The 15918-nt window shown below is 44.1% G+C and overlaps 1 protein-coding gene across 5 annotated transcripts in view; it reads right to left on the bottom strand.

Moving 5' to 3' along the window:
• The window catches only part of TENM2 (teneurin transmembrane protein 2), a 985093-nt gene that overhangs the window by 213263 nt on the left and 755912 nt on the right, over positions 1 to 15918 (bottom strand). For 2 of the 5 annotated variants that reach the window (XM_025389009.1, XM_025389010.1), the window contains exon 6: positions 4647 to 4769. The exons of 2 other annotated variants lie outside the window; for them this stretch is intronic. In XM_025389009.1, coding sequence (XP_025244794.1) covers positions 4647 to 4769 — 123 coding nt within the window. Of the gene's footprint in view, positions 1 to 2584; positions 2590 to 3538; positions 3560 to 4641; positions 4770 to 15918 lie in introns of all 5 variants that reach the window. One more of the 5 variants, XM_025389012.1, reaches the window with a different exon arrangement.

Raw genomic sequence — 15918 nt, 5'->3', positions numbered from 1 at the left:
TCTTGATCTCCTGAGCTCATGATCGGCTTCCCAAAGTGCTGGTATTACAGGCGTGAGCCACTGCATCCGGCCTATTTTTATATTTTTAAAAATAGAGACGAGGTCTCACTTTGTTGCCCAGGCAGGTCTCGACCTCCTGGCCTTAAGTGATCCTGTCACTTTAGCACCCCAAAGTGTTGGGATTACAGGCATGAGTCACTGCACCTGGTTGGTCTTCACCTTTGGAAAATATACCCTCTCAAAAGATGTGACAGGCCATGGAAACTTGTTAAATGGACCAGCTGAGAGATGTAAAGATGACATCAGTGACGACAACTAAGACTCGTGGATCATTTATTACATGCCTGATGCCACATGCAGTGTTTTACAAGGGTCACATCATTTATGATGGACAGCAAGCTTATGAGGGAGTTGCATTTCACAGATGAGGAATTGGAGGTTGGGAGAGAACAAATGACCCGCTTACAGTCATACAGTTGCTAAGTGATGGTGCTGGTGTTTTTATCCACCAGACCAGCTCCAAAATCCTATATTATAGAGCATCTTCCAATGCAAATTTACCACAGTATATTATAACTAGGGCTTGGTCAGGAAGGAAGAAGTGATGTTTTGGGAGTTTGATCTTCCTCTTCTGGTCTCCTATAACTTGGATAGTTACAGGGAAAGTTCTAGAAAAGTGGAAATGGGATTGGGAATGATACAGAGTGGTCATCAAACTTTTTTTTTTTTTTTTAAAGGGTCAGATGGTGAATATTTTAGGCTTTTTGGGCCATATAGTCTCTGTTGTACCCACTCAATTCCACCATTTTATTCTGAAAGTAGCCATAGACAACAGGTGGTAGTCATGGTGGTGCTCCATTAAAACTTGATTTATAAAAACAGGCAGCTGGCCAGATTTTGGTCCATGAGATGTAGTTTGCTGACCCCTGATATAGAGGGCAACTTGAATCTAAAATGAGTGATAGGTTTTGAGAATGATCCATGCAGTTCTATACTTGAGAGTTTATTCTTTCTTAAAATCTGTGCACAAATTGGGTACGTATGATGTGCCCTTTAAAATCTCTTGTATACTTTTCCTGGGCCTGGCCAATCAAACTGAATTCCCTTATGTTATCTGACCAGGTCAGAATACTGTATTGAATCGTCTTTCTCAAGGCTTATCTAATCCCAGATCTACAGAGAAAGTTCTCCATGCCCTTGTAATGAAGATGTATGAGTTCATTCCTTTTAACATAGAAATACACACAAGATGGTGAGTGATTCTGGCAGACTGTGTGTTCCCTCTTCTTGATGTGAAAGCCAACAACCATTCATGTTAAGGTTTAATTGAAGGAGAGCGGAAGAAAGAAAAATAAGGCTCGAACAACAACAAATGGAAAAGGGAAAGGCAAAGACCAAAGAACGTACTCTCCCAACTAATTAATCAAGTGCTTTGTTTCCACTAACATATCAGAGTGTGTAGGCTGCCCTGTCTATTAGACTTGTTCCCAAACCTGAAGAATGTAAATACTCCTAAAGACCAGGTAATGAAATCTCTATCGATGTGCCATCTTAAATGGGACTCACATGCCAGTGTTTTGCTTACATTTTAATTTGCTTCTGCTGGATACTTATCCAGTAATTGCTTAATGAGATTATCCTCCTTGGCCATGTGTGGTGTATCTTGATTAAAACATTGGAGTGAAGGAATATCGTATACCAAAAAAAGGAGGGGGTGTTATTTAATTAACTTATTGCCAATATATCTTGATTGTCTCTTTGAAACACTGGAAAAGTAGTCAATTGGAATTGATTCAGGTTATCTAAATGTATAGAATTGGGGAGTGGGGAGCCGGGAGGTCACTGGGTGTACAAATTCAAACCTAAGATCACTTTTGATCAAAGAATTAGGCATGGGTGAGAAAATTGAAAACATTTTAGTCATTTTATAAGTCAGATCTTAAAACAACTTAAGAAGAGATCTGATCTCTTTTTAAGTTTCAAATTTTATTTCGTCTCTAAGCAATTTTAAATTCTCACACTTTTTTCTTGAGTAGTCTATTGATAAAATTCACTGGACAATGATTTGGCCAACATTTTGTCTGTCTCTGCTGGGTACGGTGGCTCATGCCTGTAATCCTAGCACTTTGGGAGGCTGAGGCAGGAGGATTGCCTGAACTCAGGAGTTCGCAACCAGCGTGGGCAACACGATGAAACTCCGTCTCCATTAAAATACAAAAAATTAGTCAGGCGTGGCAGCACGCACCTGTAGTCCCAGACACTCTGGAGGCTGAGGCAGGAGAATCGCTTGAACTGGGGAGGCGGAGGTTGCAGTGAGTCAAGATTGCGTCACTGCACTCCAGCCTGGGTGACAGAGTGAGACTCTGTCTCAAACAAAACAAAACAAAACAACAAAACAACATTTTGTCTGTCACATAACTTATTTGGAAAATATCTGAACTAGTAATGTTATATGACTTATACGACAACATTTTCAAAAGCATGTTGCAGATAAGGGGAAAAATTCTGGTCTTTCCAAAGACACAATGGAAAGTGTTTCTTCATTTGTTAATTTAGAGACACATAACTCTTGTACTCTTAAGACTTGTTCTCTGGGTGTTCAATGCAAAAGCTGGTGGGGAGCAGAGGCAGAAATAGAGGCTTATCACAAATGGGAGGAGTGCTTGATCTTGACCTTAATTTATGGAGGCCAGTAGAGATAATAAATTCCCATTTATGAAGGACACTACTCAAAAAGCATTGGTATATAATTTCAGAATGCATACACATATAAACAATTTCTCTGTGCCCAATGATAGAATATGCATATTCATTTCACATGTGTATTCTGCATTCTTCTGAAGGGATGAGGTGCTGACTTGTAGATTAAAGGACATTTATGGATAAAACGTGATGGAGACCCCATAAAGCAGAGTTTCCAAGGGCAGCACTACTGTCATCTTGAAAGGAGATAATTCTTCATCACAGGGGGCTGTCCTGTGTATTATAGGTTGTTTAACAGCATCTCTGACCCCTATCCACTAGATGCCTGCCATGCTCCCTCCAACTGTGACAATCAAAATAGTCTTTAGACATTGCCAAATGTCCTCTAGGGGTGCAAAAATGCTATGGCTAAGAACCACTGCCCTAGAGAAAACTGAAGGAGCAGACAGTGTCAAGTACTGGAGGAGACCAGGTTTCAAATCTGAGGTCAATACATTTGGCTCTGGGCTTTTGGTCAGTTAAGGCAGAACACGGTCAGTTAAGGCAAAATATATTTTTCAGTTTTAGGTCTATTTTAACTTACCCGATAATGGAAAGCATATAATTTCATCCTCAGATAAAACTTTTTCATGCTTACTTAAAGGTAATTTAGTGTTATGATTATGACAGAGGAGTACAGCGATTCTTAAAGACTGGATAAAAAGACAAAAAAGTCATCCTCAAAGCATTAGGACAGCTCTGGGGAGGATAATTGAAGCAGCATTAGCATCTCAGGATGACTAATGTACACCTCTGGGGGCAGATGATTTCTGGAATCTTCTCTGTGGAAAATGACTGCTTGAAGGAAAGCTCCAACCTCCTGCCCAAAGACACACAGGGCACAACTCGGAGTCCAAATTTGTACCTATTTGGGTAAGTTCCTCTAACCTTCTGGGCCCAAGTTTCTCAGAGACATTTTTCCTTCCTTTAAAGTTGTTAAAGTTACACAATGCTAAGCCTGGCATGCAATAGATGCCTAATAAATGCTGCTTCCTTTTCCTTCTTTGAAATATCCCTGTAGGGTGTTTCCAAAATGTGGGGGTCAAGTGGCTATAGATGCTAAAAGGCAGAATGGAAATTTGCATGTTGGAGAAATCCTTTCATACAATCTCTCCCTCGCGATTTCCATCCTGAATTGAGCATATCTCACTGCGTGCCAGCCTGGCTAACCATTCCATTGGCTGCTCTGTCTTACTTGCTCCAGTCTCCCCCACCCCCACCCCATGGTTCTGTTTTCTCTCCTCCTTCTTAGCACCTTGTTAGCACTTTATTTTTTTTTTTTTCCTGCAAGGATACAGTTGCCTGATTTCTTCAATAAACATTTCTATTGTCCCCTTCACTGTTCTGAGAAGAGAAGCTTTGTCGCCCAGTTGTCAAAACTCCTTTCTATTCTCCCCCAAAGCAGAGCAGCTCTGAGCCTTTCTCTTTCATGCCAAGCCAGGCAGCTTCCTCCCCAGGGAGGCTGCATCTGTCCTCCTGGGAGAAAGACCCAGTCTGATGGCATGTGCTGCCTGCTGCTCTCTGCCTTCTGATTAGGCAGGACTTTCTCCTGCTGCTGCTGCTGCTGCCACTCCAGCTGCTGCTGTGGCTGCTGTTTCTGCACAGGCCTTGGGATGCTTTCAAGTAGCTCTGGACCATGCCAGTTACTGCAGATAGCATAGGTATGCACATTGCTCTGAGCAGGCACCACGCCAGCTCTGAGTGATCCAGCCAAACACAGCTAACAGACAGGAACAGCAAACAGCTTTTAACGGGGGCACCTATGAAAGGCAACGATTTTTTCCCCCCTTTTCTTTTCCTTTTTGCATACCTTCCAAGATTTGGGTTAGAAAACCTGAACCAGCTGGCGAGAGCTCGGAATTTTCCTGTGACCTCAAGAGGGCAAGCAGCAGCTGTAACCTCACCTTTGCCTCCAGATGGCATTGTTGCCACATCATCGTTTCCTGGTAAGCCGGTCCTTATCCCATTGTTAAAGGTGTGCCCATCTGCAGGCTGGAGTTGCCAATTGAGTCCGAGCAGATGCATTGCTGCAGGAGAGACAAAGTAATGAAAATATGAATAGATAATTCAGCAATGCAAATGTCAAGGGGGAGGGCCAGGCGCCTTTTTCCAAGCGATTGCCTTTTAAGGAAGCTGTGTCAAAAATGGCTTGCCCCAGGCCGCAGGGATTAGCTAAATACAGAAAGCAGAGATCCGAGTAGTTAGGTCTTCCCTTCTGGTGCTGCTGCTCCCAGTCTCGGGGGAGAGGATCCCTTACAGTGGGCGGAGGAGGGAGGAGAAAACACAGCCCAGATCTTCCAAACGGTGCCACGGTGGAAGCGAAAATAGCCCTTTCGAATCACAGTAAAGAGTGCTGCTCGACCACATCCATCCTTTTCTACACTCTGGACACAGTTGCTTTTAGACTGTTAGTCTAGGAGCATTGACAAGCATTGTTTTCCCCAAACTACACACTCACAAGTAAGTCAGCTTCAAAGGAGGCTACCCAAATAGTACCTGTTTGCTGGTACCTGTTCTGAACTATCAGTGCAGCCAGCAGCATCTACAGTGGTACTAGTCCACCTCCCTATTTCAAACTTTAGAATTTTTTTCCTTTCCACCCCTCTTCATGATAAGTGGATACCTTTCAGCGCATTGCAGAAAAATCTTGGCGGGTTGATGGTGGAATGGGGTCCTTTTCTGAAAACATTACTATTCCTTCTCTCTCTGTCGCTCTCACTTTAGCAGAGTATGGAATGAAACAGAGTTCTGAAGTACTGCCTGTTCTGTGCTAAGGAACTGAGCATGTCTGCAGACGTCTTGACTCCCATGGGCACCCCAAGCCTCCAAATAAACTTCTGGTCTTCCTTGTCATCCTGCCTATGTCAACTCCCCACCATGAGTTTAGCGAACGTAACACAGCCTGATGGTTCTTGGTGAGTTGTTTCTACTGAGTGGAATGAAAAGCAAACCCTAAACACCTGTATTGTTTCAAAGCCCTTATCTAAGAGATGTTTCATTTGAGAATAAGCAAGGAATTTATTCCCCTGCATGTCTCTCATCCAAATGATGTCTGGCATTTCAACTGGACACAGGTTGACGCTGTTGCTGCATTCCTACCGCTGCGGGAGAGAAAGGGCTGTTGACAGGGAAAGGTTTGGAGTCTGATGTGGGGATGGGAGAAACAATTAACCGTAGGAAACACAATTAACAATGCTTAGGAAATTGTTCACACAGCAATTAATTCTGCATGTCTACCACCACTTAAAGTCAGACTGCATTCTATTAAGGTTAAAAAGCTATCTTCAAACAATACAGCTCAGATTGATGGCCACAGATGAAGGTGGCAAGGTGTCTGCGTGTGTGTGTGTGTGTGTGTGTGTGTGCTTTTCACATACACTCTTCTCTATCTAAGAACCATGTTTTCTTTCCATATATTCCTCTAAAGTGAAAGGCCACTGTTACAACTTCTTGAGATGATAAATAGTAATAAGAGTAAGTGACATTTACTGTACACTTTCCATCAAGGTAACACCTAATTTTCTCCTGCAGTTTATCCGTTTTATGTAGGTCACTTACTTGAAGAGACCAGATTCCATTGCCTCCAATAATGACATATTTTCACTGTACAGAGGTCAGGAAATGAGAACTAATCGTGGTGGCTTCAAGATAACGATAGCTTCTGATTTGTAATTACCAGGTGAAGGGAGCCAAGGAATTAGCTATTTTAAAATAATGTTTTTTTAAAAATGATACTATTGGGTTATTGAAGCTCGCCTTGGGCCAGCTGCAGCTGCACTGGAGATGCGGTTCTTTCAAGGAGAGTCTCAAGACAGACACTGACAGGTACTGCAGGTGCCGCTGGAACCCAGGCCTAACAAAGCTTTGATTTCACATCTACAGAAGTAGCGGTGGGTCCCATCAGGCAAAGATGACAACCTCCCCAACACCCCATCTCAAACTCTTGTCAAAACTGCTCTGCTCTTATAGCACTCAATCTTGCCATTCTAAGGTGCAGAACATATTGCAACCGTCAGCTTTGGGAGAAAAGCAAGCAAACAATCCCCTAATGTTACTGAACAGGAAGAGACATCCCTGCAACTGTGTTTCCTCTGTTTCCAAAGATGCCTTCCCTCCTGCCTCCCCTCCCCACCTTTTTCTTTGTTTTGGGTTCCATAGCATCTTTTTATTTTTATTTTTTAAAAGTATCCTGAAAATAAGAAAACTACAGATGAGGTGAAAAGGGTTAGGGTCAGAGTACACCAGTAACTTCTCAGACAACTCCCAGGAGTGAGAAGAAAAATAAGAAAGTGAGATGGAGGTGGAGAAGGGGAAAAGCCAAATCTGCTGAATATGAGACCTGTCCTTCCAGAAGAAGCAACGCAACAAAAATGAAACTCAAGTTTGGGCATATTTTCTGTTGTTGAATTGAACATTAAGTAAATAAGTGAGAATTATATCGGGGGTATAACCACCTTCTCTTGTTTTTTGGGAGTGTCTGAAATAGGTTTTTGTTGGCCCTTTTTTTTTTTGATCAGCCATTCCTTCTCTCTCACTTGAGTAAGAAAGCGAGATGTTCTCTCTGGCCTGTGGGGAGGGACTAAAGTGTCCTTAGGATAAAGACCCCAGGGAGCTGTGAAGTAAATGAGTTTCCTGACTAATGAGAGCCCTATTTCTTATTCTGCTACTGATTTGCTCTATGGCTTGGGCTGAGAAATCAGTCTCTCAATCAATCTCTCCCTTTACCTTTTATAAAGGTTTCCCTGTACAGGTAGAATAATGGCTCCTTAAGGGCCAGAGAGAGGTTACACATCTGCAACCCCCAAAAGATCTGACAGTGTCTTGAATATAAATGGCACTCCATCAATATTTATTAGAATAGATAATGATACACGGGGGGCAAATTTGGGGGGTTGGATTGTAGGATGTTATATGCTTATAAATAAAAAAATACATAATCAGAGGCATAGAAGATAGGATAAAACAGTGCTGGTAGCAATACGGACTAGTTTGCAAACGGAAGGATATTTTAGTTATCAGTATATCAACACCTGCTGCCAATCATTGCACCTTTTCTTTTAGCGCAGTGGCGCGATCTCCGCTCACTGCAGGCTCTGCCTCCCGGGTTCATGCCATTCTCTTGCCTCAGCCTCCTGAGTATCTGGGAGTACAGGCGCCGCCACCACACTTGGCTAATTTTGTTTTTGTGTTTTTAGTAGAGACAGGGTTTCGCCGTGTTAGCCAGGATGGTCTCGATCTTCTGACCTTGTGATCCATCCACCTCGGCCTCCCAAAGTGCTGGGATTACAGGCGTGAGCCACTGCGCCCCGCCACCATTGAACCTTTTCTATGGCCAGGTACCACAGTAGACATTCTAAAGGCATTATCTTAAGACTCACAGGTAGGTACTATTATCCCCATTTCACAGATGAGGAAACTATTGACTGTGAAGTTTGAGAACAGGGGGATTTTAGAATCAGAAGGAAATTACTGTGGGAGGTGGCTATCTGCTTCATATTTCACAGTGATCTGGTTACAGATTCTATGGGCAATGGAGTCTCAGCAAGCCTCATCTTTGTTTCAAAACTCATAATAATCTCATTGGGGTTGGTGAATGACCACACTCCTTCCTGAGAGGGGTTAGATATCTTTATCCTGTTGAATTCAGCACATACTTTATCACACAGTCATTCTGGGTCTTCACTGAAGATGACGTGGGCTACAGCCATGGCTGACCAGTGATAGAATACAGCATGTGTGAAGACATGAACTGTTACTGTTGTAAGCCACTGAGAGTTTGGGGTTGTTGTTACAGCAGCATGTCTGAGGCTACCTTGACTGATACTTTCACCCATAAGGAAACTAGGAAATGGCATTTTTATACAGCAAATCTCTGTGCTTTCCTTTAGGTTTTATTGGATCCTTTCTGAAACTCAGCCAGAGAGAATTAGCACATACTTTGGGCCACTGTATTTGTTTCTATGAAAAACAACAAAAAACAGCACTTTAAATGTGATGCCATAATACCTCCAATTTTAATTTACTCTCAGAACCAGACTTAGAAAGCTGAGCTGGATGGGGTGGCTCAGACCTATCATCCCAGCGCTTTGGGAGGTTGAGGCAAGAGGATTGCTTGAGGCCGGGTGTTTAAGACCAGCCCGTGTAACATAGGAAGACCCTATCTCTAACAAAAATTTAATTAATTAAAAAAAAAGAAAGCTGAGAAACCTCAGAGTAGCCAGAGTTACTGCTGCTTCATATCAAGATTTCACATAAATGCTGGACTCCTCAAGAGATCCTGGATGCACTGGGGTGGTTCCCTCTCCCGCCCCACCTTGAATGCTCTAGCAGTTCATCCCAAAAGGTCTGGTCCAGATCATCTGAGGGTCAAAAGTGAAATGAGTTTGGGAGGACCTCTCCCTAACATTCCTCCCCGTCACTGACAGCCAAAATGTACAATTCATCATGATCTGACAGGCTCTGCTTCAGAGAGACCCTCGGGCTCCATGGGTCACTAAGGATGGGATGGGGAAGGACTCCGAGTGGAAACTCGTGGAATCCAGGTGGTAGCTGGGAAGCCAGCCACTTAAAACACAATAGGCAGCCAAACTTTGAGAGTATCCCTCTGGCTAATTGGCGAAAACTTTCGTGGCATTCTGAAAGGCAACCAAGACAGGATGGTGGGACCACACACAGATCCCCGATTTCAGTAAGGATAATAAACAGACCTACATGGAGAGAGGGTGTGATATTTTCTTATTGAAGTTGCTGTGTTTTTGGGCCAGGTGGGTTCCAAAGGCAATACTCCGAGGGAGTGACGCCCGAGAAAGGGAGCGGGGTTGGTTGCAAGTAACTGAGGATTCTCCAGCAATCACAGGACAGGGAGATTATAGGGCCAGAAAAGTGGCAACTTGGAATGGGGGTTGTCTGAAATAGTAATCAGGGAATGTGTGGGCCCTGCTGGGTGCCACTTAGAACCTTCTGTGTTCATTGGCTGGCAGAGGATCAACCTGACAAGAGAGTCAATCAATATGTCAGCAATACTTCCCAGAGAGCTGCTCAGCCCCCGCTTGTCAAAGAGGGCAAACATGGAGGCCACGGATGCTCTGTGTTTGCTGAGCAGGCCCCCAGGAGCAGGGGGTGCCTTTAAAGATCAGGCTTGTCGATACATAACCCGAGGAGGAGATTGGGCTTTCCCTTTGAAAATGGAAGACTTCAGGCCACGCAGAGCTTAGGGAGCAGGAGGAGAAAGCCATGCCTGCTGGGTCTTGGGGCTCAGCATGCCATCAGATTCACAAGGGCCTTAGAGATGATGACAGAGCTCATTCAGAGACCAGGTAGGATGACAGAAAGGGTCAGGGCTGGGTTTCCCTGCCTCTGCACCAGCCAATCAAATCAACAATGCCAGGGCTCCTGGGGGAAATATACCAATTCCAAAAGTGCCACTGCTGGGAGGAGAGAACCACAGTGGAATAATCAGGGCTAACATGCACAACTGCTTACCCTGAACTTGCACAGGCAACCTGCAAAGGCCCCTTTGCAATCAGCAGTGAAAATTAACACATGTGAGTAAGTCTACTCAATGGTGATAGTGACAATTAATGTTCATTTTGACCGTGTGCCAGGTATTGGGTTCCTTATTTGCATGCAGCATAATGTATTCATAATTTACCATTCAGCACATATTTACTAAACACCCACTGGGTGTCAGATGCGTCCTAGGCACCAGGAGTAAAGCAGTTTTAACAAGACGAAATCCTCGCTGTCATGGAACCTACATTCTAGGGGCAGGTGTAGAAACTAAACACGGAAGTGAAAAGCCGGGTTTAGGGTTCAGAGGCACTTGGAAGTAGGGGATGAATTGAAAATTTCTTCTTTTTTTCATTTAACGTAGTCTGGTCAAGGATGGCGTTTGTGATAGGTAACATTTGAGCAAAGACATAAAGGAATCGAGAAAGCAGTTTATGCTAACGTCTGGGGAAAAGCATGCCACAGGGGAGTGGAGTTAGTGGGAAGGGGGAGTGGCAGGTGAAGGGACAGGCAGGGTGAAGGGGTAGCTGCCTTTGGGGAGCTTTGCCTTTTGTTTGGAAGAGAAGGGATGACGCTGGAGGATTCTGAAAAGGATGAAAACTCACTTTTTCTTCTTCATTCTCACTCGATGAGGTGGTAATATAATCTATATTTTATAGATAAAGAAATTGAGGCTTAGACAGGTTAAGTGACTTGCCCAAGACAACTCAGCCAGTAAGTGGGAAATCTGGGATTTAGACCCAGACACATGTAACTTCAGAGTCAGAGTTCTGAATTCCCATGCTGCCCTCCTAGAGACTCCATTCAGAGTTCTCACTGGAGGACATTGGCCCTGTGAGGTTTCCAAGTGAACCACTATTTAGCCAAGACTGAACAGGACAGGCAGGCTACAGAATCACTTACTTACTAAACATTGTCAAGGTTCACTCATGAATACACACTTCCCTTTGTAAGCAGCCTTTAGTCTCTATGAATATGTCCTTGGTCAGCAACTAGTTTGCTATTTAACTTGAACCACCATTGTCAATGTAAAATAAATCTGCTAGGCAACTTCAATTGCCAGTCAGGCCAGTCAACAACACGTTTGGTGATTTTTTTCCTTGTCAGTTTGCTTGTCATCCTTCGGGGATGCAGTTGATACAGTGCTTCTTCCTCAGGCAGGAGGGGGCCCACTGCAACGTATTAATGATATTATTTTTAGGAATGCTGTCAGTGCCAAAATTACCTTCAGCCTGAAAGAAGCAATGCAAACAAAATCATGTGGGATAACATTCTTGGAAATGCGTAAGTCTTAAAAGGAATTTAAAAATTTAAATCTTAAAGGGTTACCCAAAATCCTTTTCTAACCACATTGGTGAAGTGATTTCTTTTATTTTTCCCAGACAGTGTTGCAATACACTGAGTGAAATGAATTTTCAAAGCACCGCATGGAAGTTACACCCACAAATCCCTTTAACGGTAATGGGATTTGTGCACCTATCTCCTGAGAATGTTCTGAAAACTTACTAGCCTCCGTCCAACTTCCAGGTTCCAGCTCCAAATGGTTGCAAAGCTTATGGCTCAGGAATTACAGAGAAGAGGAAAGATGAGAGGTAGATACAATCCAAGAATCGTGGCAGGATCATCAAAATGAGAGGGGGCATTGGAGAAACCCGCCTGCATTCATCTCTTTACAGGCACTCAAATCTTACAGCCACAGTCCCAAAACTGTCCTCAGCAGGGATTTTGCCTGCTGCCTTCCTAGTTCTAGCCCCTCACAAAAGTAGCAAGGCTTTCTGTCCCCTCCTTCTTGTCTGCCATGAGAACAAGGTGATAGTTGCGTGAGGCAGCTCTGGGACCAGGGAGCAGTGTGTTCTTGAGACAAGAGGAATCCACAGGGAAAGACCAGAGCATTAATGTATTTTCATGACAGGCTCAGGATGGTACAGTGAGTGGGAGGTGGTACGAGATTAATCAATTGCTGTGTTTGCAGAAAACAAACGGGGCTCCTTGCAGCTTCAGGATGCGTGGGGCTCCCTGACTGGCGGCATCCCTCCCCTTGTCTCCTGGAACCCGCTGCTGCAGGTGCACTGCAGGTGGGTGCTGTTGACACTGTGAGTGTGTGGCGTCTGGTGTGCAGAGGTGACCTCTAACCACACCCCCTAGCTCTCATCATCACTGGGCAGATCAATACACAGGACAGACACATGCGCTCACGGCCACTTTCTTTTCCTTGTGCGGGGTGGCCAGGAACGTACCTGACTGGCAATGCTAGTTAGGCACCCTATTGTCCACCAAGTCAGCTCAGCCTCATGCAGATAAACACATGCCTGGAGCCGTGAGCCACACAGGGTGTCATTTCCTACCGCAGACCACCCCGTTCCTGCTGCGATTTTTTCCTGAGTAAGAAATAAAAGCCTTTCTTTCTCCAAGAAAGGACCCATGTGATCAAAATACCTTTAGAGAATGATAATATCGGTAGGTTTTATTCACCAAATAAATCATGGTCTGGGATTTTAAGAGCTTTTCTGATAACGAAACACATCCCCACAATCCACACATCTACACCTAAATGGATCTTTCTCCCCTCCGAGCTTGTCATTCACTGTTGACAGCCCAAACAATATTTGTCTTTCTTCAGAGAATGGCAACCAGCAGCCCCGTTAAAGAGAGGCAGATCCGTGAGACCACCAACTACAAAGGAAAGAAGATGCAGGCTGCACGCGGCATGCGGCCACCGGAATCCTAGGAAGCAGACATTATGAATGTTTTAGAGGATAAGATGTCATATTGATCGGTAGATGTGCAATGCGTGCTGGAACAAAGAGAAAGAACTCTCTCATGAAAAATAGCCTACTGCAAGGAGGAGTGGCAAGGGGGTCAGTGCCAATTAGGACACCCGAGATACTCCATTCCTAGGGCACGTTTCTCCCCTCAGTGGCAGCAAGCAAGGGAGGAGAGGGTTGGGCTTCATTTCCCTTCCCAAGTCCCCAGCAGCCCTCAACAAACTGCTCCCAGTGAGCCCTCTGTTCTGAACTCTGGAGTCCACAGCCAGCCATTCTGAAACTGGGGGAACAGGCCAGAAGGGGCCATAGGAACCAGGTAAAAGGAAGAAGGAGCTCCCTATCCTGGATCTCTGGGATATATATCCTGGGTTCATGTCAATCAGAGTTCACATTTCTGCACTACTACGTACAAGCGGATACCTTGGGCAAACAGATTTACCTCTCTGAACTTCACTTTCCTTAGCTATGATAACAACTAACATTTTTGTGACGTACTGACTCAGTGTCAACCACTGTTCTAAGCCCTCTATACGCATCACCTCATTTGCTCTTTACAGTAAACCTAGAGGTAAGAACTATGATTCTCATTTTACAGAGGAAGGAGTGGAGGCATAAAGGTTTTGACAGGGCTGGTAGGCGGGGCAGCTGGTTTTAGAGCCAAGTATGTGCTCTTAGCCATGTTTTCTTGCTCACACTGACCTTATAGGGTCGAGAAGGTGCAAAAGTGGTGACGATCTGGGGGTAACCGGCACACAGGAGGCACTCAAGAAACATTTCATCTCCTGCTGGGTCTTGGGTTGTTTTGTAACAATGGCAATCTTATTGAGCCCTTAGCATATGCCAAGCTCTGTGATAAGCAATTGTTACCAATTTTATGAGATATATATTGCTCTCCCATTTTGCAATGAAGAAACTGAGGCTCAGAGTGCTGAAGTAACATGCAGCTGGTAAGTGTTAGAGGTGGGATTTGAACCTAAGCTGTGTGACATCTGAAGCTCTTGACTACCACTCCATCTGCTGACAACCATCAGCTCAACACCAAGCATCAGTGAAGACTGGGATTCTAGTCACCTAGGTATCTTCTCTCATTTGCCCGAACCCCCTCCTTCAGAGAAACCTCTGTGGTTTCCTTTTCTGTGTCACATTAGAATGGCAGAGGCACTGTTAAGGTGGGCCTCAAAGGCCATCCGGTCCAGACTTTTGCTGTATAGATAGATGGTGACTCTGAGCCCTACTTAAGTGAAATGACTTGCCTAGGGTCATGACAGCTAATGGCTGACTGAGTCAGGATTTGAACCTTGATCTTTTGACTCTCTGGTACTCTCTCTACTGTCCTCTTCCATCTCCTTAAAGAAAGACAGAAAATTCAGGTGTCTATGTGCAATGCAATGCCTTATTTAAGACAAAATGAGGTGGACTTCAGAGAAGCCTCCTCCTCTTACCCACTTAATATTTTTATTACTACTTTTTGCAAGATAGGGCATGAACAAAATAACCTGTTAATAAAATTATGGTCCTTTCTGATCCTAAATTCATTAAACTGAGTTTCTATGACAAATGTCTTCTACTGCAGAAGTTTATTCACAGCTAGAATCTAAAATCACCATTTTTCTATTTCTACCTGGTCTGACGCCATTGTGGTCAATGTAGACATGCTCCCTCCTGCATGCGAACTTGGTACTTTTTCAGGAGTGAGAAATGAGTTGAAGAAGTAAGGATGTTGAGCAAATCCTGTATGTAATTCTCATTCCAATTTGGTCATTTGTTCAGCAAAGCCAAATTAGGCACACGGGGAGGCTGCCAGAGTCCTTTTCAATTTTTAATTTCTGACATGGTTAGCTCAAGATTTTTTTCAAACTCAGAAATAAAAAAAAGTCCTGTATTAGCAAATTGGGTTTGATCTTTTTTGCAAATGGTTTTCAGTTAAGTGGATTTCACATAGCTAACCTGAAACATTTAAAACTTGATTCTGATGGAAAGAAACATCACGTTAAAAAAATTAGTTCTATCTCCTAGGGCCTGATTAGGTAGTAGAGAATGAAAACCTGGGCAATGGGGCAGTCTTCCTCAGCCTCTGATATGCTTAATGTCAATATGGTCAACTTCTTGTGAGGAAAGAGCTAATCTGGGGTGGGGTGGGGGAGGATAATTTCTTTTTGGAATGTAAACTACTTGCATCTATAAGGGACTGCATTTTCATCTGCAATTAGATAAATGACACAATTAGACTTATTTTGAATTTGTGACAATTTACTTAACAGAGCTATTTTTCTTTTTTTTTTAGATGGAGTTTCACTCTTGTTGCCCAGGCTGGAGTGCAATGGTGCGATCTCGGCTCACTGCAACCTCTGCCTCCTGCGTTCAAGGGATTATCTAGCCTCAGCCTCCTGAGTAGCTGGAATTATAGGCACCCACCACCATGCCCAGCTAATTTTTGCATTTTTAATAGAGATGGGGTTTCACCATGTTGGCCAAGCTGGTCTCAAACTCCTGACTTCAGGTGATCTGCCTGCCTCGGCCTCCCAAAGTGCTGGGATTACAGGCGTAAGCCACCATGCCAATCCCAAGGGAGCTAATTTTAAGGGTTTTATGTGACACTCAAGTCACACAAATTTCTTTGGTGCTAAAGGCACATGATTCTGTCAATTGGCAGCAGCACTGCAGACTGCTGTGGCATTTCTGGCTTATACAAGGCATTGGGATGACATTCGACATGGTCATGATGTGTCCCCCTCCTCCTTATGGCTTATGCTCCCATGCCTGATCCTAACTCTATGGAAGTCCCCAAGCCAGGCCTAACCTAATACATCTCCCAGGTAGGGGCTGGTGTCTCCCTCAACACTGGCCTGGGAGAGATCTCCCTTACCTGCATGCTCAGAGCTAAAGAAAGATAGGCACGTTT

The sequence above is a fragment of the Theropithecus gelada genome, chromosome 6 (assembly GCF_003255815.1).
Source record: "Theropithecus gelada isolate Dixy chromosome 6, Tgel_1.0, whole genome shotgun sequence".
Classification (NCBI taxonomy): Eukaryota; Metazoa; Chordata; class Mammalia; order Primates; family Cercopithecidae; genus Theropithecus; species Theropithecus gelada.
Note: the sequence above shows the minus strand (reverse complement) of the source record. Positions and strands in the feature narration are given on the sequence as shown.